The sequence below is a fragment of the Epinephelus lanceolatus genome, chromosome 9, assembly GCF_041903045.1.
Source record: "Epinephelus lanceolatus isolate andai-2023 chromosome 9, ASM4190304v1, whole genome shotgun sequence".
NCBI lineage: Eukaryota > Metazoa > Chordata > Actinopteri > Perciformes > Serranidae > Epinephelus > Epinephelus lanceolatus.
In genome coordinates, this window is record NC_135742.1 from 46532501 (window position 1) to 46559477 (window position 26977).

At 41.1% G+C, this 26977-nt stretch overlaps 1 protein-coding gene across 2 annotated transcripts in view; it reads right to left on the reverse strand.

Moving 5' to 3' along the window:
- Positions 1-26977, reverse strand: part of zfr (zinc finger RNA binding protein) — a 68241-nt gene that overhangs the window by 37868 nt on the left and 3396 nt on the right. For both annotated transcript variants that reach the window (XR_013492068.1, XM_033620285.2), the window contains exon 3: positions 4569-4848. Coding sequence is in view for 1 of the 2 variants with exons in the window: in XM_033620285.2 (XP_033476176.1) it covers positions 4569-4848 (280 nt within the window). In the remaining variant the exon portion in view is untranslated. The remainder of the gene's footprint in view (positions 1-4568; positions 4849-26977) is intronic.

The following is a 26977-nucleotide window of genomic DNA, read 5'->3' on the forward strand; positions in this document are numbered from 1 at the left end:
CTTCAATTTCACAAAGCTCTTCATCAGTGTATTCTGGCTCAAATAAATAAGGGCGGCCATCAAACTCTGCAAAATCATATTCCTCCTCCACAAAGTCGAAGTCTGGCAAAAAGTCAGCCATTATTCTATAAATCTTTCATAAAATAAATGAATGAACTTTTCAGGCTACTGTCCAGTTCTGCCTTGCAGCTGCTGCTGCTTGTTCTCGCGAGATTTCAGGCACGGTATGAGATAGCTGCTTGTTCTCGTGATATTTCGGCCGCGCTTTGGGAAGCAGAGGTAAATGATAAACACACCGTAAGGTAAGACAACAACTCTGAAGATCACCTAAATGTGGAATGTTAGTATATAGGCTTTCCACATCGAGAGTCGATGGTCGCCCTTATTTATTTGAGCCAGAATACACTGACGAAGAGTTTTGTGAAATTGAAGAACGGAGGAGGAGAGAGAGAGAGAGAGAGAGAGAGAGAGAGAGAGAGAGAGAGAGAGAGAGAGAGAGAGACAACAGGTAACGTTAGAGGACGACAGAAGAGGAATGGCTGCTGGAAGGCTTTAGCTCTGGAGATTGGTGGTGTAACGTTACCTGTGAATGCTGTACCCCAATGCCCACAGAAGAGGAATACCTCTGTTGCAAGGAATGGGACTGGTTGCAGCCTTAGCTAAATGGTAAACAACAAACATGGCACCACACCGGTAAGGTGTGGTGCCAACAACCACACACGTTTACATGTCGTTTTCTATATGTTCTCTGACATTTATCCTAACGATATGAGGCGGTTTTTGTGGAGAAAAAGCTTGTTTAGTGGACTAACTGTGCACTTGAAAGGATGCCCGTTCAATTACGTTTTAGCAGGTCTGACGCTACGGCTGTATCTAGGCTAACGGCTAACATGCTAACTATTATTTCTATGTCACTAGTGACTTGAAACAAATTTAGGACGATAGGAGACGGGTTGAAATAAACCGAAATTTCCCTTTAAATAAAGTAGCTACTGTCATAATTGACCTATGGCTAAGCCACGCCCCCCTCCACTCACTTGGACAAACTATCAACATTCAGTGACCGGCGCTACGGCAGGTGTCACAGTACACGGCATTTCACAGGAGGCAAGTGATAATTTTTGGGGACATAACGATCGGATGTCATTGAGAAGTTACCAAAAGGGCCTAAACTATGCATTGGAGGGATATATTTATCATTTTATTGTTGAGAAGGTCAATGAAAAGCTTAAATTACAAGCCAAAATTTACACAGCAGGGGTTAAAGCAAGAAAAAAATTTGTGCCTGAAATGTGGAGTACGGAAGATTTGTGTGCCTGAAATCTTTTCCGGAGCGGGGGGCTTGGTGTTGTGGTCACAACATGAATAGAAATGTATGTGTTGCAAAGGAACGTGTTTATTATCAAAACGAACAAAAAGATTATAGCTTTAGTAGTTACTTTTCGGATTAAACTTTTATAGCATAATGAGTTTATAAATAAAGATTAAACTTTGAGTGGTTACCAGACATTTTGACTTATAGCTCCTTCATCTCTTTTTTGCCTTGGTGCCAGGGCAGGAATTTCACGAGGGCCACGAGGGCCATGACCCTCATGCCCTCCTCATTTGGCCCTGTGCCCTTGAAAAAAAATATCTGCCTTAAGGCCACAGTGGCCTTGATGCCCCACCCGCACTGCCCCAGGTGATTTTGCGGTTTTCTCCTCTGCCTCTTTCCCGTCAACACGGCTTTGACACCTGTGTCTTTTGAGAAAAAAAATAATGCGATGACATTCTGGAGTCTTATAGAGCAACATCAAATGAGACTATGCGTACATCACCAGTGGGGGGTTTGATTCGAGCCTGGCATGAACCGCTCGGACAGGCTGTAACGACAGTTTGACACCAATCTATCACCGGCCAACCAGGAGACTTCATCAAACGCCCGGGCAGGGATCGGTACCGAGACCCGGTATTAAACAACCCAATGCAAGTTTAATCAACACTGTAATAATAGTAAGCTCCGCCATTATCAGCGTTACTTTTGAAAGTTTCGGTTTCATCATCATTCTGCAGCCTCTCTCCTGCTCTCTGCATGTCACCCCTCACAGCGCACACACAGCAGAGAGGCCGCAGTGCAGATGAAGGGAATATAACTTCAAGATTACTCTTGTTGACGACAACTACGCTTGTTATTGTGAGTAAGTGCAATAAAACCTCTGCCAGCCAAGCCAATACTTTATCAATACATGTGATCAGCATGTAGAAAGCCATATTTCAATCTGCTCTGTCCACAGTCTCTCATTCACCGCTATTATGATTTTTGATCGCGGTCGACACAAGCACATCGCACTCGCGGTGCTAACAGCAAAGTGTTAAAGACAAACTAAAATGAAAGCTGTCTGTATGTAGGCTAACACTTTATCTGAACATGTACCTGAGGCAGCCGACCTGTAGACAGTAAGTCTCCTAGGTAGAGGGGGGACAGCAGTTACAGCGCCAGGTCACCGTCGGTCGGGCATCCCTCCTCCTCTTTCAGCTCTTGGCAGCTTGTGAAAGCCGGGCCAATATTAATCCTTGTTCGAGCTCTTGTTTTATCGCTCTCCCGTTTACTTTTCTTTGCCTCCTCGGACAACTCCTTCGCCTTCTTGCTTATCTTTGTTGCTTCAGCCATGACAACCACGTCTAACTTAGTTCACCTTGGGTCGGCTACACCACTCTAAAGAGAGGAGGGAATATGACGAGGAGGGGGATATGACGTATGCCGTAAAGTCTTTTTTGCGTCTGGGTTCCTACCCAAATCCCATAACTGCATAGTGCCAGTGCAAGTGAAACAGATGCTCTCAAGCAATGATGGAGGTGTCATCCAACCAACTGTGAGTTGATGTACCATCACAAGGATCTTGGATATATATTTTGAGGGCTCAAAAACTCTTAAACATTTATTTAACAAGAATATTTACGAATGCAAAATAGAAAATTTAAATATCCGAAATAACACGTAAAAATACCAAAATAAATAAAGACCTTATATATACAAAGAAATAGACTGTCTGTCTCTCACTCTCAGGTGTGCAGTTAAGTTGGTCGTATTCGCTCTTTTTGTTGAGATGGTTTTAGAACAAACTCGGCATACTGGCTTGTCCAAATTACTGGGCTCCCCTCACAGGGGCCGTGGCATTTGGTTTAGGAACAAGTTCCCTGTCTTTCTCTTACGCTCAACTCTCTGTTTTCTTCTCCGCCTTGTCTCCCCTCACGAAGACGGCACTGTGTGTGTGTAGCCCATAGCCCCGCCTCCCCCACAGAGACAAAGACACTCGATGACAAGAGCTTTTCCCTCCGTTCGCAAACATTTTTTTCCATCACGTGTGACATATGTCGCACTGTACAGCCCTGGCAAGACACTCAACTCTTAATTCCTCTTGATGGCTGTTCCATCAGTGTGTGAGTGCATGTGAAGGGTTACCGAGTAGCAGGTGGCTACTGTATGGTGTCACACCCGTGGTGTGAATGGGTGAATGTGACATGTAGTTTTAAAGTACTTTGTGTGGTCAGAAGACTAGAAAGGCACTGTACAAGTGCAAGTCCATTTACCAAGTCTTTTACTAGCATCTGAATGTTCAGACCAGGTTTCGTTTGATTCAAAAAAAGAATCCCGCGTTCAAAGAACCCAGGATTTCAGCTTGCAGCTATATTGGGTTATCTGTGATGCTATATAAGCAATTCAAATACACTGCATTTTCTTCCAAACTAATCTGGTTGAGGATGTCTGGATTTGGTGTAGTTATAAGGTAAATGGGGCAAAGTTGTTTTGTAAGCTGGTGTGTACAGCTCTTTGTAGGAGTGTGCGTTCAGTCACACATCAGATTTATGGCTTTTGATGACAACAAGCTCACTCTGGCCCTCATTATCTATCATAGTGGTGAAACTTTTTGCTGTGCTGGCTGCCTGCCCAAAAAAAACACCCTGCTTGCAGGCCTATGATCAATTCATTTTTAGAAATTTGGAATTTCATATTTTAGAAAATAGGGGTTTTAGTATGAAAACACATTTTTCCATACTCTTTTTTCCAAACCTAAAAATTACTCAACTCAAATTCCAAACTTTGCTATACTACATAGAAACTTTTTATACAAACCTACATCAGGTACCAAATGTGTAGCTTTTATTACAAAATACACTTACTGCCCACTAATAGATAGTGAATGAAGCAAAAGGAAACAGTGGAAAAATGTTTGCAAATACTTAACAGAATTACCTTTCTACTTGCCTAATAAAACCTACACTCAAATTCTATACTTAGGTATGGAATTAATTGGTGGATTAATATATTCATGTATACATTCATTTGTATATTATTTTATTTCTATTGCTTAATTAAATATCAAATAATTAACTGTTTGAATGGTGTATAGATATAACCTGTGGTCACTGCAGATTATGACGGCAGAACATCTGGTCCCATCCCCCAACCTCAGAAATAAACATGTAAATCCAGTGCAACTACCAAGAATCAAAATGACAAAAACTAGATGTTAATACTTTATGTAATCTGTGTAGATGCCTTGAGGGGAAAAAAAGTTGTAGTGTACCTGGTAGTTTTGCGAGGTGACCGGTGGTGGTGGTGGAGGGACTTCAGGCTGGCGCTGAGGGTAGCCGTAGTCCGTGGCAGCGTGGGTTGGCTGGTATCCTCCATAAGCTGCAGCAGTAGCAGCTGCTACAGCGACAGGGGCAGGCCTAGCTACGGCAACTGTGGCTGCAGTGGGAGCATAGGCCGCCGCCACAGTGTGTGCTGCCACAGGTGCTTGATGAACTGTGTAACTTGCCACTGTGGTGGGATGTGTGTATGCTACCCCGGCAGCTGGCTGCTGACTGGTAGGGCAACATAAAAGAGAAATGTTAAAGGTTAGCTGGCCATTTGCAACTTGTTGCTATTGCAGAAGTAGTTTTAATTCACATGTTGAAAGCATCACCTCTACAACAGAGAGCAGAGAGGGGTATATCATACATGATCAGGGTATGTCATGCCTTTACTTTGTAAAAGCAACTATGGGAGGGAGGAGACTCCCGCTGTGCAATCAATAGCCAGAGTATCATGAACTTAAATTAATAGACTGGGCTTTTATTAGCTTTAATTATTATCTCTCTCTCTGAGATGTATCATTTAAAGTGTATCAATCAAAAGATCACTGACAGAAAGATGATGGCTTAAATGTAAAAATGATAATTTCAGAGATGTACCATTGATTGAAATTTTACAGACTGCTGTGTAGACTGAAAAAAAGACTAGAAAAGGCATTTCCTGTGGAAAAAAAGCTTGAAAAAGGTAAAAAGAATTGAAAGGCATTGCTGAAAATAATATCAAATGTAATGCCTCAAAAATTGTATAGCTCAAATGCACTGCATGCACTGCACTGCTCAAAAACTTAGAAGCTGAAACGTAAAACTAGCAGATGAATTGCATTACTGAAAGACCTAAGAGCTAAAAAACAATGCTAAAGAAGCTGAAAGCCAAACTGCAATACTGTCGAAGATGGAAGATGACATGAAATGCCTGAAAAGGCAAAAGGGAAGAAATGTTTTCAGCATTTCCCATACATAGGATGTTCTTGACTGGCCTGCCAATGTAAATTAAAACTCTCCCAGGTACATAAAATCCAAATAATTTTTAATTAATTAATTTTATTTTTAATCAAGACACGCAATGGTCATTTCATAATTCATACAGACCAGAGGACCTTCAGTGGGAAAAAAAACCACAAGGTGCATTCCCTAAATGGTAAATCACCATTATCACTGACATGAGCAAATACAGCATTTGCTGTCATAGCAGACATTACACTGAAAGACAAGAGGAATGTCTGTAGTAATATCCTACATGTTCCTGAATTCTGGTGTAACCAGTGGTCCCTGGGGACCTCCCTGCCACCCTTTACCAGGAAGCTGGTGCACTGAGCTTTAAGCCCCATAGTGCAGTTCAGTTCCGTACACGTTTTTTTCTGTTTTAGGGCTGGACGCTACGACAAAATTTTCATATCACATTTAAAAAAAAAAAAAAAAAAAAAAAAAAAAAAAAATCATATCGGTTGCACAGTATCTGACGGTATTTGCTCGGGTTCGGCCCACTTGACATGCTGCTGTGTTGTGCTATGGCCTATTCAAGTGCTGGAATTTGTTATTTACGTGACAACGCCTGAATAGAACACAGGCTTTGCTCCATTAGTGCTGTGCTCAGTTATAATTGTCCCGGAGTCGGGTCGGCTTCAGTCAGGAAAATGCTGCCCGAGCTGTGCTCTAGTCTGCTCACCTGTGTGTGTGTGTGTGTCAGAGGACAACTGTAAACGGCGGTGCACCGCTGCTAGTTGCATATAGGGGAAACACTGCTCTTTTTGGTATGAGTTCTTCTGGGTTATCGTGTACAGTTGCGTCGCTTTCAGGACTCTCTATACTCTCACTCTCACCAGCTCTAGCACACCTGTGGTTACAGCGGTGAAATGGGTCCCTGCTTAAACACTTTCCCGCTGCGCACGTTCCAGACTTTGTTTGGGCTATTCACCAGTATTGCGGTATATGAAAAATTCATATCATAACAAAATAAAATACCAGTTTTCGGTACGAACCGGTATACCGCACAGCCCTAGTTTCCATTGTAAAAAGTTGAGAATGGTACCAACAGAACCGTTCCCTACCATACCATACCATACCATACCACAGATGCAATACTAAAAAGGTGAAGCTGTGAACACTGCAGTCCATTAGCGGACAGTCACTCTTGCACAGGGCTAAGTTGTGGCTGGTTCTAAAGCTTATGTAACCACTGTTCATACTGTGGCAAGTTCATACATTAGAACAGAATAGAATAGAATAGAAAGAACTTTAATCATCCCAAAGCAAATTCAGCTGTCCAGCAGCTCACAAAAGACAAAAAACAAAATAAAATACATTAAAATAAGTAGATAAATAGAGATTAACTTGAAATAGAATCGTCCATTACACTGTCCAGTCCAGTTGTGAAAATTTGTCAGTGTGTGTGTGACTGGATTCAGGACGTATTAAACAGTCTTACTGCCATAGAGACGAAGGATCTTCTGAAATGCTCTGTTCTGCAACGCATTGAGATGAGGCGACTGCTGCTGCTGCTCCTCTGCCGCTCCAGGGTGCTGTGGAGAGGGTGTCTGCTATTGTCCATTATAGCTTTCAGTTTGTTCAGTGCGCCCCTCTCCACCACAGTTCTTAGCGGGTCCAGTCCAAGCACTGAGCCAGCTTTTTTAACCAGCCTGTCCAAACGCTTGATGTTTTTGTCTGTCAAGCTGCTCCCCAGCACACTGCAGCGTAGAGAAGTGCACTGGCCACTAGAGTTGGGCAGCATCCAAATTTTGTTACCGTTAAACTTTCCCCACATTTTCCCGGGGTATACGGTATTACCGTGACTAATTAAAATCACTTTGAAGGGCTCAGAGGGAGTCGCCAAAATGTTGGCATGCGCCTATACCGTTCAGAAACAGAATAGCAAACATTACATAAGAATAAGAATACTAAGAATACTGAAAAATAACAAGAAAACATGTAACATTAACAACTTTTATTAATAAATATTTAAAAAAGTGCAAATACAGCAGTCAACCAAACAGAATGAAATAACAACAAATTGTCTGTGGGCTATAGTCCACTTTCAGTACAGTAATCGACACAAATCAATTAAATTAAAACACAGCCCTATAGCATCCAATACTTATAGGCTTATCAAATGATAAAAAATGTAACAATAAATAACAAAAGCAGTAACGATAACGTGTGCTATACAGCGTATCCTGAGACCACAACGGGTACTGTCCGTTAGTTTATTTTTAGAATCTATCAACATAAATCAAATTAAAAGCACAGCTCTACAGCATCCAGTACTTGGGCTCATCAAATACGAAAAACAGAACAATAAATAACAAGGCATAACCAAAAATGGGCATATATAATCCCATCCTGAGAACACAACAGGAAATACTGTTCATTGGTTTATTTTTAGAGCCTTCCTGTAGTTTGAAAAGTTCACCTTCTCCAAGTCCGAATTTTTCTGTCCGTCAGAACAGGCTACTCCTCATTCAAAATGAAATAAAAATAAACTATAATGATAACTATAGCAGCATCATATGCTTCAAAACTATTCAAGGTTTTTCGCCAGAAAAACCAGCATGTTTACTTTTTCCAGCTGGGGCAGGGCATGTAGTGGATTGACAACTTTGGCCGCGGTGCTGAACACCCGCTCTGATGGAGAGCTTGTGGCACAAACGCACAGGTACTTTCGGGCAACCCTCGACATCAGAGGAAAACGTATGGAGATAGATTTGTTTCATAATTATGTGTGTGAACAGATCGACAATCTGTGTGTAGATCTGTAATCTATATGTGTAATATAAAACACCTTCCACAAATACAAAAAAAGATTTGTCAATTCACAAAAATATTTTGCAATTATAAAACGGATCTGCTATACACAAACAAATTCCACAAATAAAAAAAATATCTGTGAATACATTAAATTAATTTGCAAATAAATGAAAAACATTTGTGAATATCTTCCTAACATTTACAACTTTTGAACACAGTTCGAGAACTAGACTAGACTAGAACTCATTTTTTATTTGTGAATTGAAAAAACATTTGTAGATCTCAGTTCTACGCGTGTGGATTTGCTTTTTACACACACAAAGTTTTGAAACAAACTTCCTGCTGGTCCGAACGGAAATGCACTCGTATCACTCGGCCATCTTCGGATAGCACGTGATCACCCAGCTGATGACGTCATGTCCACATGTGAAAGTAAGAGCACGCAGTCTTTCTATGAGCTGTTAGTTAGGTTACATCGCTTCAGTGAAGTTACGTTAACTGTTGTAAGATATGACAAGTGGCAACACCCCGGTCAAGGTCTTTGATGGAACAGCTGTTGGTGTTGGTAGCTCTTTTTGTTTAGAAATATTGTTTTGTAGTTTTATTGTTCATTGTTGATTAGTCTCGCCACCAGACAATCAGAGACCTCCGCCTTCTGATAGTCTGGGGACACTCCTTTCTAAAGTGTGTTTAACACACCGGCGAAAACGACCGGCAACAAAGCAACGCCTCTTGCATTTTTGAAAAGGACACGCCTTCTCGGAAATGTGCGCTCCTCCTTTTCTCGTCAGCAAGGAAACAAACACACAGAGAGCTTGAAAATGGATGCCGAGAGATTTAACTCCGTTTTATCAAACGTGTGCTCATCCGTGAAGAAAATATTTTTTCCAGCGGATGTCTTAGTTACAACATTATTGAGCTAACTGGAGTAGTTTCATGTCGTATCCGACAACGGGAGGCTTTTAACAGATGATGTCCTGATGTTAGCTTTGCTGCTGCTGTTAGCTGTCCCTGTTAGCTGCAGCCACTGATGCTTTCTAGACATCGTGATTTCCCAAAACTGAATAAATACCACACATAGCAACATAAAACTGCTTTGCTAGGTCAATCATGTTGTAACTAAGATCTCCGCTGGAAAAGATATTTTTTTCCACGGACCGTTTAAATGAGTTATTACCTATTACAGACACCGCTAACGGCTAACAGGACTAACAGGGCTAACAGGGCTAACAGCTAACGGTTAGCCCAGCTAAACTTGCACATAGAAATAGTAATGTTTGTTCAATCATTGTGTTTGTAGACTTTACAAACATCGGATTAGTCCAAATGGTGAAACAGTGATGTGAAAAATGTAATATATATATAGCTAAAAGCTCTGCTGGTTTTCTACCCGGAAGTATTTGTAAACAACAAGGCGATTCCCTCTATAGTCCGGCCGGACGGATGAGTCATGGCCTTGTAAAAGATTATGTTTGTTTCTTTTAGTTGGCGAGAACGTGTCGCCGCAAATGCAACAAACAGCCACTAACTCTGACGGCGTTTTCTGCAAGCACGACTGGGCCATTTTGTACCGCTACACGTGTTTCTAGTGGGACTATGTTTAAGAGCACAAGAGTTCAGCGAGGCACCGAAGGACTGCCCTGCCCAGCAGAGTTTTTTTAAACTCTGAAATTGTATCCGCCCATCTAAACACAAAATCAGGGAGAAAGTCATCAGTCTTTAGTTAAGCAAAGCATCTAAAGACTGTCTAATTGTTGATATGTAGATTGCGCAAAGCTAACATTAGCTACTGAGACAGCATCTGTTGCCATGGCAACAGTAAACAAAAGTAAATCTAAAGTAAATCTTCTCCTGTGGCCCTCTTTACAGGTTGGATGGTACTGACTTCTGGTCTGTTTACAATGTTTACAATGTTGCACCCTGCTTTCGTCCCCCCAGCCCGCAACATGAATGTTTACTGTTGCCATGGCAACAGACTTTGTTTCAGTAGCTAACATTAGCTTAGCACAATCTACATATCAACAATGAACAATAAAACTACAATACAACATTTCTAAACAAAAAGCGCTACCAACACCAACAGCTCGTGTCCCCCTCAATGTATATGGTGACTACGGCCCTGTCAGCATGCATAATTAGGCTGCAGTTGTCTGGGTGCGCAAAGGTGAAGTGCGCACTTGTCTTGTCATACAAAGTTTGATGGAGTGTCAACTGGACAATATGGAGATATTTGCATCTTGAAAGCCGGACTACAAATGTGGATAGACAGGGAGAAACACATGCAAGCCTAAGACGTGGTAAGATACGATATTCCTCACTATATGAAGTGACTGATAATAAGATCTGTATAATGGATTGTAAAGAAATTTGTCAGGTTTTTATTTTGTAGACAATTGATCTGGATTTATAGCGTGATGGGATGACAGCACAATGATGTGTGGTCCTGCGCTTTCATGTGATATGCATGGCATTTCTGTGCGAGCGTGTGCTCGCAAGTAATCCATCCAACAGTAATGTGTGTGCAAAGCTGTATGAAAGCTCTGTTATACATCAATTTATTGAAACTTCATCAATATTTATTTTATTTTTTTTAAAGATATTTTTTTGGGCATTTTTTGCCTTGAATGGACAGACAGTTAAGTGTGAAAGGGGGAGAGAGAGAGAGGGGATGACATGCAGCAAAGGGCCACAGGCTGGACTCGAAACCAGGCCGCTGCGGCAACAGCCTTGTACATGGGGCGTCTGCTCTACCACTAAGCCACCGATGCCCCATTTATCAATATTTTTTGCTGTGAAAACATTGGACTACCGACCAGTGCTTGGCCTCGTCGGAAAGCTACAGTTTTGCTGTTTCACGTGATATGCGTGGCTTCTCACTATGACGCACGGTCATGGAGAAAATCCACAGAGAAGAACGGGTGTGAATTTGGACGCACTATTCGTCGTTCAGGCCCATAGTCTAAACTTCTTAGTTTCAACATTTTATTGAGAACATTTAGGAACAGTGCTGCACGTTAACTTTTGTCTGCACATTTTTTTTTGTCGCCATTGTTGCTGAGTCTGAGGTGCAAGTCATGCGCTCTCGCTCCGCCTCCACCTCAGGTACCGAAATTTGGCACCGATTCATTTTAAGTGAAAGTACTGAGTTTCAGTACCCAACCCTCCTAGAAATGTATACAAAAGTGTGTGCCAGATAGTATACATAGAACAAATAAACACAAACGAATACTCACTGTATGACATTAACATAAAACAATGAATGCACGTTACTTATCACTGATTATTTAATTATTTAATTTATCTCCATAAAAACGCCTGGCTCCATCACACTGGAGTGTGTTTCGAACATGGTTGGACAACAAATCATACAAATTGTTCTTTACTAGCATAATCCAGTGTTCACCCTACCATCAAAAGACTGCTGTTACACACAGTCAAACACGCCGTTCGCACAGCAGTGCAGCACGGCACTGTACACACACACTCAGTTGGAGCGGAGCCTGTGTTGCATTCAGGCATTGTCACGTAAATAACAAATTCCAGCAATTGAACAGGCCACAGCACAACACAGCAGCATGTCAAGTGTTTTTGTAATTGTTATCCCTCTACTTTGACCCTCTTGCTTTTATATCTATTACCTTGGAGATAAAACAAACGCCACTAACCGAGTTCAAAGACAAAGATCATCTCTGCTGTTGTTATTTTGCAATGCATGTAGTTTAACTTAAAGTTATGACTGCATAGATTGTAGACTCTAACATATATTTTTTTTACTAATATTTATGATTATTTTGTTCACTTAAACAATCGATATTTCTATTTTTACAGTTCGACTGGTCGTCATTTACTTCAAAACGCTGTCATCTGTCACTGCAGCTCAGTCGATAGCCCTTTTCCACCGCAGGAACTTTTATCATTTCCCCGGGATTTTAAAAAACCTCGGCGCATTTGCACCAAAACCACCCTGGGAAAAAAACTTTCCCTCAACCCCAAACTTTCCCTGAAAAAAGTACCTAGTAGGGGGGTAGGACTTTTCAGATTCCCCTGAATTCTCTCTTTTTTTTTTTGAGTATTTTATTTTGGTTTTTTAAACTTATAAAAACATACAAACATACAGATCAATATAACAACATGGATCAAACCCCCACTCCTAAGAAGGAAAAAAAAGAAGGTCAGCACACAAAGTTAATACACAAGACTACTTGGTGTAACCTATGTAGTTTAAGTATGGCTTCCAAATTTTCAAAAGGTGTTGTATTGTAGTGTTGTGGAGGTGTCGACAGATCCAGCTTGGCGCAGTGACAGTTTCGTGCCAAAAGGCTTCGCCAAAGGTGCGCTAAAAGCTCGCCAGCTGAAACTAGGTCTACTGTCAGCGCAGGCGGAGCGCAGCTGGTGAAGTTTGGCTGACCGGCAGACAGTGCTCACACGTCACCAAAACCTCACAGGCAGGTTTCCAGAATATCAGGCACATCAATAATGCAATGAATACCCAAAAAAACACTATTCAATGCAACAATCTGCAATCAGCACATATATTTCTATATCGACTGTCCCGTCACATCTGATGTCAGATCAAAGGGGATTGGCACCATTTGGCACGTTTGGCACTCGTAATGGAAACCCAACTTGATTTGATTAACACAGCTGCAAACTAATGAGTTCACATCCCCCTCAGCCAACCACAAACAGCCACAGCATCAGATAGGGAGTATATATTCAGCACCTGTCATCTTAGAAAAGTCAAAAGAAAAGAAACAGAGTGAGACTGCGAGAGAGGAAGAGAGAGCGCACGCGCAAGAAAGAAAGCCAACATTGATTTACAATTGTGGTGACCTCCTCCCAGGCTACCTTTGCATCATCAGCCTGTAGAGGTCTGCTCGCAGTTCCGTATATTCAGACACTGTGAGCTTGGACCTCCTGGACCAAAGCATCAGTTTCCTCCTGGGAGAAGTTTGGCCGTCTGACGCTGCTGCTCTCTTCTGCCATGGCAAATTGAGTAAACTCTCATTACGCCTTCACGCGGCGCATTTAAGGGCGAGGAGAGGGGCTCATTTGATTGGTGTGATGTGTGTAAAACCCACTCCACGCCTTCTCTCCTCCCTCTTTCCGACTTGCGCAGGTAGGAGGGACGGAGGTGGGAAAGAGGAGTAGCTGCGCCAGTGCGCAAAATATGTGATTTTTTCCAGGGGGATGCAGCTATTCATCTCTGAAGACTACCTGTCAATAGGGATAGGGAAATCAGATTTCCAGGATACTGCAATGCACTTTTTGGCCACACAAAGAGCAATTTCCATGAATTCAAGTTGCGCATTATTTAGAGAACCACGGATATTTCAAAAGTTCCCCAAAAGACAAAGTTCAGGGTTCAGTGGAATGTTAGCTCCTGTGATCCTGGTTAAAATGGAGCAGATGTCATGCCAGAAAGGCCTCACTTTTGTACACAGCCAGGTACAGTGCAAAAAGGAACCAACTTCAATAGTACATCTGAAGCACATTTCTTTAAATGAATGTATTTTTTCTGAGGTAATGTATAATTGGTGCAGAATATTATAATTAATCAATCTATATTGGGCATTAATAGTGGCTATTCCGACACAGATCTGTCCAAAGTTGTTCGTCAATTGTAATATTAAGATCTGATTCCCATTTCGTTCTGGATTTATGCAGACCTGGTTTGGGGCCTTCATTCAGGCCCTTCCATCTATGTAAATCATCTTCAATCTTACTGAGCAATGGGAGATAATTCAGTTTGTACAGGTTTTTAAGGTTGTTGTCGCCAGTTATTCCAAGATATTTTATACCATTCGAAGGCCATTTAAATGGGCTAGCACGCTGGAGTTCAGAATGATCAAAGTTCGTAAGTGGAATAATTTCACTTTTATCCAAGTTCACTTTATAACCTGCAATACTACCATAGGTATTTAATATAGTTTGTAATTTGGAAAGGGAATTGCCAGGGTCTTTTAAATACAAAATAACATCATCCGCCAGAAGATTAATTTTATGAACTGTCTGGCCCACCTGAGAGCCCTTTATGCCAGGATCCTGTCTAATTGCTTCAGCTAAAGGCTCAATTGCTAAGACGAAATGTGCTGGAGACAAAGGGCATCCCTGTCAACTCGATCTACTTAAAAGGGAATGAAATCTGTCCGTTGGTGCTAAAATATTCTGCCGAATATTTCAAAAAAACACACATTCGATATTCGGTGGAATAAGTTAAAAGCAAGGCCGAATAATAGCGGTGTGTTTTGATAACGCAATCAAACAGCGTGCCATGACGGGCGGAGTAAAATGTCGGCAGTGTGGCGATCCACCCGTCACCGGACTCGCATTTGCGACTAAAAATAGTTTTGAGCGAGCACAATAGGCTTAAATCATTCAGCACGCTGTGCGAGCAGCCTACAGATTTCAACCAGCAGCAGAAATGAAACGCGAATCCCATCGGTTGTGGGTTGAACGGGGGTCACAGACACAGACAGTAATGCATTCCTGTCAATTACGGCGGCCATCGGCTTACCGGGCAACGGAGAAGTCGGCTCCAATAATATCCTCTTCTTGGTGTCATGACTGCCCAGAAGTACCTGGACAGCCAAGCCAGCCGAACACAGAAACAAGCCGTTCACGGCCCACAAACCTCACCGCACTTTAGGGACTGTTCATTACTTATGAAGGGACTTGTCAGGGGAGGAGGGTGGCTGGTTGATTTTTATTTTATTTATTTATTTAGATCCCCCCTATGTTAATCACTTATTGATGCTGTTTTTGAAGTATGAATAAGTCAATAAGTAATTTATTCCATTGAAATATCATTGATGTATTATAGAAAAGTGATTTATCTTTTTATAAATGACAAAAGGCACATCTGCCTCATTTTCGCTGTGGTATCGTGATACTACTCAGAACCATAATATTTTCATTGGTATCGTACAGTGGGTCCTAATTTTGGTACTGTGACAACACTAATCTAGAGGGGGTTCATCTGCAAAAACTAATGAAAAACTAAACAACGATATTCGGTATTCGGTACTCGGTATTCGGCCAAGTGCTTAAAATTATTCGGCTTCGGCCACAAATTTTCATTTCGGTGCATCCCTAATAAAAGTAATGGAATACAATTGTTCTGAATATGAAATTTAATTTGGGGAATCATGAAAGTCAAGTAAACTACATGAAGTGTCAAGTTGTGTAACCACCATTTAAGAGGCTGTTTTGTTAATATTGTAAAGAAAGACAGGAAATGGTATTACAGAGAAGGATCCCTGATGATCACAACTGGTGTATGACAAGGTTAGAATCTCTTAAAATTACAAATAAATTGACGTTTTAAGACTCTGGTCAGGTTTGGAAAGTTTACATGTCAAATGGTATGACCCTAGGAAAACATTAATAAATCATCATAAAAAATGAATATTTACTTTAAAAATTATGTTTGAAATATTGAGACTAAGGCCATGTGCTTACACAGGTGTCCATAGTAATGCCTGTCAAATTTGATTTTAAAATTAAATGTCAAATGATGTAACCGGTTATAACATTTGACTCCTATTAAAAGCCTTTCTGTTATAGGCCAATTATGTCAAATATCAGCAGTTTATGATGGTAATTTGTTAGATATCAGTAGTTTGTGATGCTAAATAAAGATGTATTATTTAAAAAAACTACTTTTGAACTTGTACAGTAGCTTTAAAGTACCTAAAAATCCAATAATTCATTTAAAGTAGAAATGTTACTCAAACATTAAAATTTCTGTCTGTAAAATACAATTTACATTTCTGCTATTTCATTACAATATATAATACATTTATAGAAAACTAAAGTAATCAAACTAAATAATTAAAATCAATTTTCCCCATTAGATGGCAGTTTCTAACCAGGAAAAAGTGGCTCGTCATAGAGTGCTAATGCTAATGCTGCAGCAAGGGCCAATTACGTCCTTACGAGTTGTTGTCATTGTCGCCGGGTGACTTTTTCTCTTATCAGAATTTAAAATACAAAACATAAAACATGAGTTACATTTTAAAATTAAATGACTGTTGTTAGCAAAGAACTGTTGTCAGATGTTCCTTTTTCTGAACTTTCCCTCTCACTAAATTTTTATCAACCGTATTCACAATAGTAGACAAGTTCACCCTTATGAGTTGTTGTCAGGTGACTTTTTTTCTTAAGATACAAAACATGAGTTAAATTTTAAAATGAAACATGATTGTAAAATGTTTTTTTCAGCAAAGAATTTACAGTACAAGAAATGAGCTCACTGTTGTCAGATGTTCTTTTTTTCTGAAACTGAAAAAATAAAACTGAACAAAAAAAAAAAACAAAAAAAAAAAGTTCACTACAACCTTGTTGACTGTCATATTTCATTTTCAGTGTCAGTTTCTTCAACAAACATGGTGTTTGACTGTAGAAGGAACATGGTCAGGCAGTGTATCATTTTTTATGAAAAATACCAGTTACACCAATTAACACAACCCAGTGTCATTTGGTGTAACTGGTATTTTTTCATTAAAAATATGATTATATACATGAAAATAAATGTGAAGTAAAATGTGGAATAAATGTAATCGACTTTTGTAGTGCAACACTTTTTTTTAACAAATTTTACATAATTTGTCAAGCATTATTTAGAAAAAAGGAGTGTTTCTGGGAAATGTCCTGCTCAATATTGCCAAAATGCATTAAAATTAAAATATAGAAATACTACAAAAATCTTATTTCAATTTGCTTTCAACAATGCTTTTAAAATAAAGTTTTTTTTATAAGTACACTTAAATCTACTGTAGGTGGACAAAATATTTAATATTTATCATTCTTTTGTGGTTACACCATTTGACATTTTCAGGAGCATTCAGTCTTACTTTTGATTAAAAAAATGGTGCAAATGTCATTTCAAATGACATAAAACCAACATAAATACAGAATGTACATTTTAACAAATCTGATGCATGCTTTTAAAACTATTTTTGAAGATATTTCTGAATTGCTCATCTTGCCAACCCTTATTTGTCACTGACCCATTTAACAATGAAATTGGCCGATACGAAGAGCATTTTAATCGGTCTCTATTTTTTTTTATTTATTTTTTTTTATAAATCACAGTAATTATGGCAGCAGAGAATAAGTCAGGGAGTGTTTGAGTCTTAGACGCTATGTTAATGACGTCCATAAGAAGCAGGAGGAGTAAATCCTTAAATTCCCTGTAAAATTTGGAAGGAAATCCATCCTCTCCTGGCGATTTATTTGCTTGTACTGAGCTCAGGGCCTTCTCAGTTTCTTTTTGTGGAAAGGGCAGATCGAGACTATTTTGTTCTTCTTGGCCAAGTTTGGTCAGTTCAACCATGGGCAAAAACTCATCAATCTTACTCAGGTTTTCTGGTGGTTCTGATGTATATATGTATAGTACTGTTTGAATGTATCATTAATTTCTGTTGGGTTATATGATACAGAGCCTGTTTCAGTTTGAATTGAATTAATTGTTCTAGAGCGTTCTTCTTTTCTTAGTTGCCTAGAATACCTAACATACGTAGAATACCTAATATTTTTACTTGTAGGCTAGATTTGTTTATATGCTACAGTGATTTGTTTTCGAGAGAGCTGTACGGTGCGAGCATTTTACTGCATTTGCGATTAAAAATAGTGTTGTGCAAGAAAAAAAAATCATTCAGGAGCACGCTGTGCGAGTACAGATTTCAACCAGCAGCAGGCGAATCCTGACGGTTGTGGGTTGAACGGGGGTCACAGACAGTAATACGTATTCCTGTCAAATACGACGGCCATAGTGCTCCGCGGCGCAAGTACGGCTTACTGGCGACGGAGAAGCCTGGCTCCAGGTCCAATATTTTCCTCTTTGTTGGCATCACGACTGTCCAGAAGTACCTGAACAGCCGAGCCGTGGCGGTACGCAGGGGAGGGGAAGGGAAACGAGCCGTTCACATTTCTCTCTTTGTGGCAGGTAACGGTCCACAAACCTGAGCGCACTTTAGGGACTGTTCTTTACTTGTCAGGGGAGGAGGGTGGCTGGTTGATTTTTATTTTATTTATTTATTTTATTTTGATCCCACCTATGTTAATCACTTATTGATACTGTTTTTGAAGTATGAATAAGTCAATAAGTAATTTATTCCATTGAAATATCATTGATGGATTATAGAAAAGTGATTTATCTTTTTATAAATGACAAAAGGCACATCTGCCTAATTTTTGCTGTGGTACTGTGATACTACTCAGAACCGTGATACTTTCACTGGTATCGTACCGTGGGTCCCAATTTTGGTACTGTGACAACATTATTATTTTATGTATTTTCCATTTCAAGTTGTACAAAGTAAAATGTTTTGGTGCATAATGAGAATTGAGAAAATAAAGCAATTTATTCAGCAGATCCAGTCTTTTATTACAACAGATTTTAACTGTCGACACACCTGGATCATTGCTTTTACCTGAGGGAACACTGGAGAGTTTTGCCCTGGTTGATGCGAGGACACTTGGTCGAGTTTTCTCCCAAGTAAAGCCCACAACCTGCCTTTTAGACCCAAGTCCCACACCATTTTTTAAAACATTTTATGGATTCTTTGAGGAACAGCTACTGTACATGGTGAATTGCTCTCTTCGGACAGGTGTCTTCCCGGCCTCCTTGAAAACGGCAGTGGTGAAGCCCCTTCTGAAGAAGAGCAATTTAGACCCCAACATTTTTAATAATTATCGACCTGTATCCAACTTACCATTTTTAAGCAAAATTTTAGAAAAACTGGTTTTTAACCAAGTAAATGATTTTTTAAATACAAATAACACTTTAGAGAAGTATCAGTCTGGTTTTAGGATGAACCACAGTACCGAGACAGCCCTTTTAAAGATTTTAAACGACATCAGGTGCAATTTAGATAACCATAAACTCACAGTCTTGGTACTACTGGATCTAACCAGCGCCTTCGATACAGTAGACCATCACATTTTATTAAATAGTCTGAGGCACCTGGTCGGCCTCTCTGGTACTGTTTTTAACTGGTTCGTCTCTTACCTTACTGATCGACACTTCTTTGTAAATATGGATACATGTTCCTCAGGAACCCATGAAATAAAGTGTGGGGTTCCCCAGGGGTCAATTTTAGGTCCAACTCTTTTTAATCTCTACATGCTTCCTCTGGGGGACGTCATCAGGAGGCACGGCATCAGCTTTCATAGTTATGCTGATGATACGCAACTGTACATCGCCGTGTCTCCTGATGACACAGGGCCAATTGATGCCCTTTTTAACTGCATTTTAGATATAAAGTCATGGATGGCAGCGAATTTCCTGCAGCTCAACCAGGACAAAACAGAGGTTTTAGTCACTGGTCCTGAGTGAGGGAAACTTTTACCAAAACTACAGGATTTTAAACCAACACAATCTGTAAAAAATCTGGGTGTGATTTTTGACTCTGAGCTCTGTTTTATTCCACATATTAAAAACATAACAAAGGCAGGTTTCTACCACCTTAAAAATATAGCCAGAGTCCGCCCGTTTCTCTCTCAGGCCAGCACGGAGGTGCTGATGCATGCTTTTATCTCCTGTAGGTTTGATTATTGTAATGCCCTGCTCTCTGGTCTTCCCAAAAAGAGTATCTCAAATCTACAATTATTACGGAATTCAGCTGCACGAGTGCTGACGAGGACCAGAGGGCGGGAGCACATTACACCAGTTTTAAAATTGCTGCATTGGCTCCCCGTGCGCTTCAGGATCGATTTTAAGGTTCTTTTATTAGTTTTTAAATGTCTTAACGGTCTTGGGCCTTCTTATTTATCTGACCTGCTTTTACCATATCAACCCTCACGGACCCTGAGGTCCTCCGGCACCGGCCTTTTAACCATACCACAAGTTAGGACTAAAACACACGGGGAGGCGGCATTTAATTATTATGGCCCCCGATTGTGGAACAGCCTGCCGGAGAACATCAGAGCTGCAGAGACTGTTGATGTTTTTAAAAAGGGGCTCAAGACTCATCTTTTTAATCAGGCTTTTAACTGATCTCTTTATTTATCTATTTTAAATTCCTCTTATAACCGATTTATCCATCTATTATCTATTTTTTATTTATTTTTTATATTCTTACCCTTCCTCTTTTTACGTTCTTATCTCATTTAACCTTTATCTTTTGTTATTTTAGTTAGCCTATAGGTTTTAGTTTTGATGCATTTTATGTCTCTGTTTTAGATCATTCTTACCTAGCTACTAACTCAATTTTATGAGCTAAATAGCTTTTTGTTTATTTGGTTCTTTTTATACCTTTTATCTTACCTTACTGTTTTAGTCCCTCAGCTTTTAGCTCCAGTGTTTCCTCATGGGGGCCTACCACACAGAGTTGTTCCTGGTCTCCCGATGGGGGTGCCGTCAGGAGACCGCTCTGACCTGGGTGGCTGTAGGGCACTGCACCTCGGTGTGGGGCCTCATGTCTGCCCGGGTCGGGTTGGCTCTATGGCGGTGCTCCCTGTGGCCGTGGACCACGGGCCCTCTCGGTGTGGACGGCCCCCAGAGGTGGCTTTTTCCTTGCCTTGGGTCTCGGTGCTAGGCCATGTCTCTTTAGTGATAGCTTGTGTGTGTGTGTGTGTGTGCGTATATATATATATTTACGTATCTCTGTGGGGTGGGAGGGTTGGGTTTTCTCTTTTCTTTTTGTTTTCTGTTTTGGATCTTTGTTGTTTTTAACCTCTGTGAGGCACTTTGTTAGGGCTGCACGGTATATGCAGTAGACGGTAGAAATGATATAAATTTGGCCCACGGTAGAGATTTGCGCTCTACCGTCCTATTGTCGATGATGTCATCGCACCTGCCTCAGTGTGTAAATGGCTGCGAGCACAGAGACAGCGGAGCAAGAGGAGCTGGTTCACGTCTGTGATTTAGCGTGGCACGTGCAACATGTGTTGCTGGAGAACTTGTGAGTGAGTGAACAGCCCTGGACTTCTCAGACTCTTTTAGCGACTTACCGCTCAGAGGGAACTCATTCAGTGTCTCCTCTGGCAGCAGCACAGCGTCTCTCCCTCTTCTCTCTCGCTGTGCGCACACGGGAGTTGGTTTTCGGCAAGAGAGTTTCTCATAAACCTTTGGTAATGTAAACCTATGTGACGCTAGGGGCTCCACAAAAAACTCCATATATGAATGTGTGATAGTTGTGGTATCATAGCAGCCTGTCACAGGTTACAGCGTGATGATTAGACGAGAAATGGCAGAGCATAAAGGTCCAGGTGGAAAAAACACAACTCAGTCATTTAGGATTTTGCTAAAAGAAGGAAATTACCTTTTGATATAGATCCCAGGGGACATTTTGCACCATAGAGTACTGGGTTTTAATTTTGAGTTTTGATTCTGCACAATAAATGCTCTAAAAAATACATTATATCTTTGCTTTTGTTGTTGTTGTTGTTGTTGTTTTTTTAAATCAATTTAGCTTTGCTAAGGGACTACAAAACCCATTCAGAAACACTTCTATTATAACTTTTACACTTAAATTTATACCGCGATATATACCGTTACCGTGAAGGGATTCGATTTATACCGTGATATAAATTTTAGGTCATACCGCCCAGCCCTACACTTTGTGTTACTGTTGTATGAAAAGTGCCATATAAATAAAGTTGATTTGATTTGATTTGAAGTCTGGTTTTTACAGGAGGGTGGGATTGAAACGCCATCTATACAAATTAGTGGCTTTTTCTGGCATATAAATGGACAGGGTCAAAGGTGAATGATCTGACAGTGTTCTAGATAAGTACTCAGATTCTACCGCTCTGTAAATCAACTGTGCTGACAATAGAAAAAGATCAATCTGAGTAAAGGAGTTGTGGTGACCAGAATAAAAGGAATAATCACGCATTTGTCTCCATACATCTGTTAAGTTTAATTCTTTCATGAAGTCTAAGGTGATTTTGGCTGCTTTGCTTTGTATCAACAATGGTTTCTCCAATTGTCACAGGGGCGTTCTTATTTATTAAGACAGCCACTCCCCTGGATTTAGAGTTAAAGGATGATGATATTACCTGTCCATCCCAGTCCCTCCTCAATTTCTTATGCTCCAGCAGTGTCAGGTGGGTTTCTTGTATAAAGGCAATATCTATTTGCAGTTTTTTTAAAATGTGTTAGGACCCTCTTCCAAAGAGGGTCCTAACAAATTTCACTACTCTATTCATCAACAGCAAATGTTTTTACAAAGATATGACCCCGTTCATGTGATAGATGTGTCCCATACAACAAAGTAGAAAAAACTAAAGCACTGACCATATACAAAACTACGAAGAAACAAAATGGAAAAAGAAAAAGGACGTTCCTCCCCTCCCACCCCCCACCTAAATGCCTACTCTTGAACACTGAACTTTCAGCACCATTTACCCTTTCAAACTGGGATGTGCACTTTGCACCTATCAAACTAAACATGTCACCATCCTGGCTGTCCAGGGCTCTATCTGAAAACAGACTGGTGATTGCGATTATCCGTTTTGAGTGGGAAAAATAAAAAAGGAGAATGCAGTAGCTTTAAAGGCGCTGTATGTAAGAATGTGGCCAAAACGGTTACTGCACTCAAATTCAAAATGCTGCCACAAGTCGTGTCCGCCCCCCCTCCCCTACAGATGTGAGGTTGCTGGACAGCAGCATGCTGGAGACTGATTTGTTTGCCCATGGGCGGCTGCCGTGGCAGGGCCACATCGCTGCGTCCTTGATCTTCGGTTTTCCAGTGGACCGTTCGAGCAAGTCCGGCTTCTCTGCTGCCGGGATACAGCGGAGGAGGAGCCGGCTGCTAATACTATGTACCAGGACACTGCTAACGCTGCTTCCGGGATACAGCTGAGGAGAAGCCGGCTGCTAATGCTATGTACCGAGACACTGCTAATGCTGCTTGCCGTGCTGCTGTAGCTCAGTTGTAACTGTAACTGATGCTGAGACTCTACTGACTGTGTGACGGCGGTGGGTGGCGCAACAGCCCAAAACACAAATTCAAAACATAAACATGATTTGCGGACTGTAAAAATGTTTTTTAAATGTGAATATTCTGGCTGTACTGTTGTTGTCGGTGAGATCAGTATGTTATAAGAACATAATTCCTTAGTCTCTATGACATATTAGGATGATTTTACAACGATTTGCTTTAGATTTCTTACATATAGCTCCTTTAACTCAGTCGGTTTAGTATGCAATCAGTCTCAGTTAAATGGAAATAAATGGGAATCTTAACCTACTGTTGTGACTTAAATTATTCAGAGTGTCTATCAGGACTGACGACAGTATTAAACAGGTGTGTGGTAGTCTTACAAACTGTGGCTAGTTCTCTGGTTTTCGTCCGATCTGTCAGTCGCCTGAGGAATCACGCAGGAACGCCACTTTGAAGAGTCTTCTCTTCCCATCGGGGAGCGTGATCCTCAGTGTTGCGGGATGGAGCAATGCAAACAGGATTTCCCTGGATCGGACTTCTCTTTTGACTTGATCGTTTTCCTTCCTCCGTTTCACTAAGGTGGCGCTCAGGTCGGGAAAAAACATCACTGGTTTACCTTCATAGGTGATGGGACCCTTTTCCCTGGATAGCTGTGAGGCGATGCAAAGGATTCTGTCCCGGTCCTGGGACTTAAACAGGCGAATAAAAACAGGTCTCGGCCTCTGGTCATCAGGTGAATGGGGTGCCAGAGCACGGTGTGCCCGCTCGATTATCAGTGGCTCCGTGAAGTGTCTTGGTCCCAGGGTGGCCGGTAACCAGTTGACAAAAAAGTTGACAGGATCATTCCCCTCACAGCCTTCTCGTAGATTAATAACACGTATATTATTGCCTTGGCTGTAGTTCTCCAGCTGGTCAATTTCATCCCTGAAGAAGTCATTCTCCTTTTTCAGTTTGTTAACGCTCGGGCCGAGGTCCCCCAGTCATATTAGCTTCCTTGTAGTCACACTCAGTTTTTCCGATGGTTGACAAGCTCCGTTCACTCACTTTTTCTTGACCAGGAGGCTTGTTCCTGGATCTCAAGTCCATGCAGCAATTATTCGATCAAGTTATGAGTGGGTTTGGGTGTTTTAAATTATTTTAAAACAGATTTGTTTGGAGAGCCCCTGGACTTGCGTCCACCTAGCTTCGCCACATCACGTGACCCCCCCAATTCCCTTGAATTCTTGAGGGGAGGGGCTGTTTGCTGAAAAACGCTGATTGGTAGAACACACACTTGCAGCGTTCCGCACTTCCATACCAGTGTGGCTGCAAACATTATTTCATTTCCTCCTCCATTACGTCCTCATTATGTCTATGATAGACGTAGGCGTTGGCAAGGTAACGTTAGATACACGGAAGAGGATAGCGAGTGTTGGGGCGTCGGTGGCTTAGTGGTAGAGCAGGCGCCCCATGCACAAGGCTATTGCCGCAGCGGCCCGGGTTCGACTCCAGCCTGTGGCCCTTTGCTGCATGTAGGCTAAATGCCCCAAAAATATCTTTAAAATATCTACCAAAAAAAAAAAAAAAAAAAAAGTCCAATAAAGTTAACATAAAAATTATGGCGAAAAGGTAGTTTCTTGCAACCCTAGAATTAAGATAAAAATATTCACAAATGAAAAAACATTTCTGGTTGCTGATAAGTAGTGTTTAACTTTTGATTTAACACTAAAAATTAAAACCCTGCAGCGCAAGCAGACAGATGCGCGACTCAGTGCAGCATGTGTCACTGACACCAGACTCAGAGCGCAGCGGACCGGTGGAAAATGTCACCATCAGCATATTATTTTACATCAATAAAATCTATTTTATCATTATTTTGAGTCACATTGTTGAAAGAATTTAGTCATCTGTGTTCAAGCGGGATAATAGGTCTCCATTCATTGCACGTCAGGCTTTCTACTTCCTTGTCGGAGAGGTTTTCTTTTTTAATTACATGATAGCTATTCTCCCTTAACTCACCAGTAAAGAATACCTTTGTCCATTTCAAATAACCCGTGGCAATAATAATACCGTATATTTCTAAATAGTGGGGTTTGACCCCATTTTGCGTATTAAACGCTGGTCCGATTAAAGGGAAATTTCGGTTTATTTCAACCTGTCTCCTATCGTCCTAAATTTGTTTCAAGTGACTAGTGACATAAAAATAATAGTTAGCATATTAGCCGTTAGCCTAGATACTGCCGGGGCAAGGGGCGGAAATCCCGGGGGGGACAGGGGGGACATGACTCCCCCTTCAATAAAGCTGTACCCCCCTAGAATAATTTGAGACAATTAATAATTTTTGAACAATGCAGTAGTATTTATTAAAAGCACAATGTAAGCGGTGCTCATTTATAAAAGTGCAATAATGTGCTATTTAAATCTTAAAAGATTTAGTCCCCCCCTCCCATTCCTAGTAGTGGTATATCCCACACTCTTTCCAACGGGCAGGGCTAGAAGCCGTTAGTACTTGGCAGCAGTTGCAGCGTGTGGCTGGACCCCGCTGCCCACATCGCGCGATGTTCACTCACACAGATACAGTTTAACTTACACAAGTTACAACACATCCCATTTACTGTTACAACAAGCCCCAGGCCCAGGCTGATAATATAAACTGTCTGCAACATTTCTCCTGCATTGTTCAAAAGCCAGAGTTTAGTGATAGTCAGAGAGGACAGGAGAGAAAGAAGAGGGAGAGGACAGGATAAGAGCAGTCAGTGACGGAGCGGCTCGTAGTTAATATCTGTAGGCGGTCACCTGTCAGTGAGACAAACATGACAGACGTGCAATTTAACTGACGAGGAGCGGCCATTACACGCGATTATTACGCACGGTTTTGAGGTGCGCAGTGGCAGATCTGACAGCACGCTGTTTATAAACCATTCACCAGTTTAATTGCAGAAAAAGTTTATCTCACTGCCGGTAAAAAAAACGAAAAAAACAAACAAAACGGTTTGCTCCTGCAGCCAGCAACAGACGAAGGATCCATTCCACACACCTGAGCCAGATGAAAAAGAGGGAGACAAGGAGAGAGATCGAGTTTCGGTCTTTGATGAATGAAGCCTTATTGTTTTGCTGCTATTAAACAATGAGAGACATGTTTTCTCCGTTTACTTAATAGCATAAATATTCACACTACTGCACACGGGGAGACAGAGACCTGCTCTGCTCCAGACACACTCAGCACCTTGAACAGCACGACGCACCTGACTGTTGTCGTTGTGTACATGTTAATTTGATTTCAATCATTTTGTTTTAAATCACAATATTTCGGCCGTGCTTTGGAAAGCAGAGCTAAATGGTAAATAAACATGGCACCACACCGGTAAGGTAAGACAACACATTCACATGTCATACTCTATACGTTCTCTGACATTTATCCTAACGATACGAGGTGGTCTTTGTAGAAAAAAAGCTTGTTTAGTGGACTAACTTTGCACTTGAAGTATGCCCTTTCACTCACGTTTTAACAGGTCTGACGCTACTATGCGCCCCGGCTGTATCTAGGCTAAAGGCTAACATGCTAACTATTATTTTTATGTCACTAGTCACTTGAAACAAATTTAGGACGATAGAAGACAGGTTAAAATAAACCGAAATTTCCCTTTAAACGCCCGGGCAATTATTTCCTCATTCGTTGCCTCATGGCTGCCCCTCCTTGAGGGACTGTTTGCGCTTTTACGCACGGGTCCGTGGTGAAGTGGTGC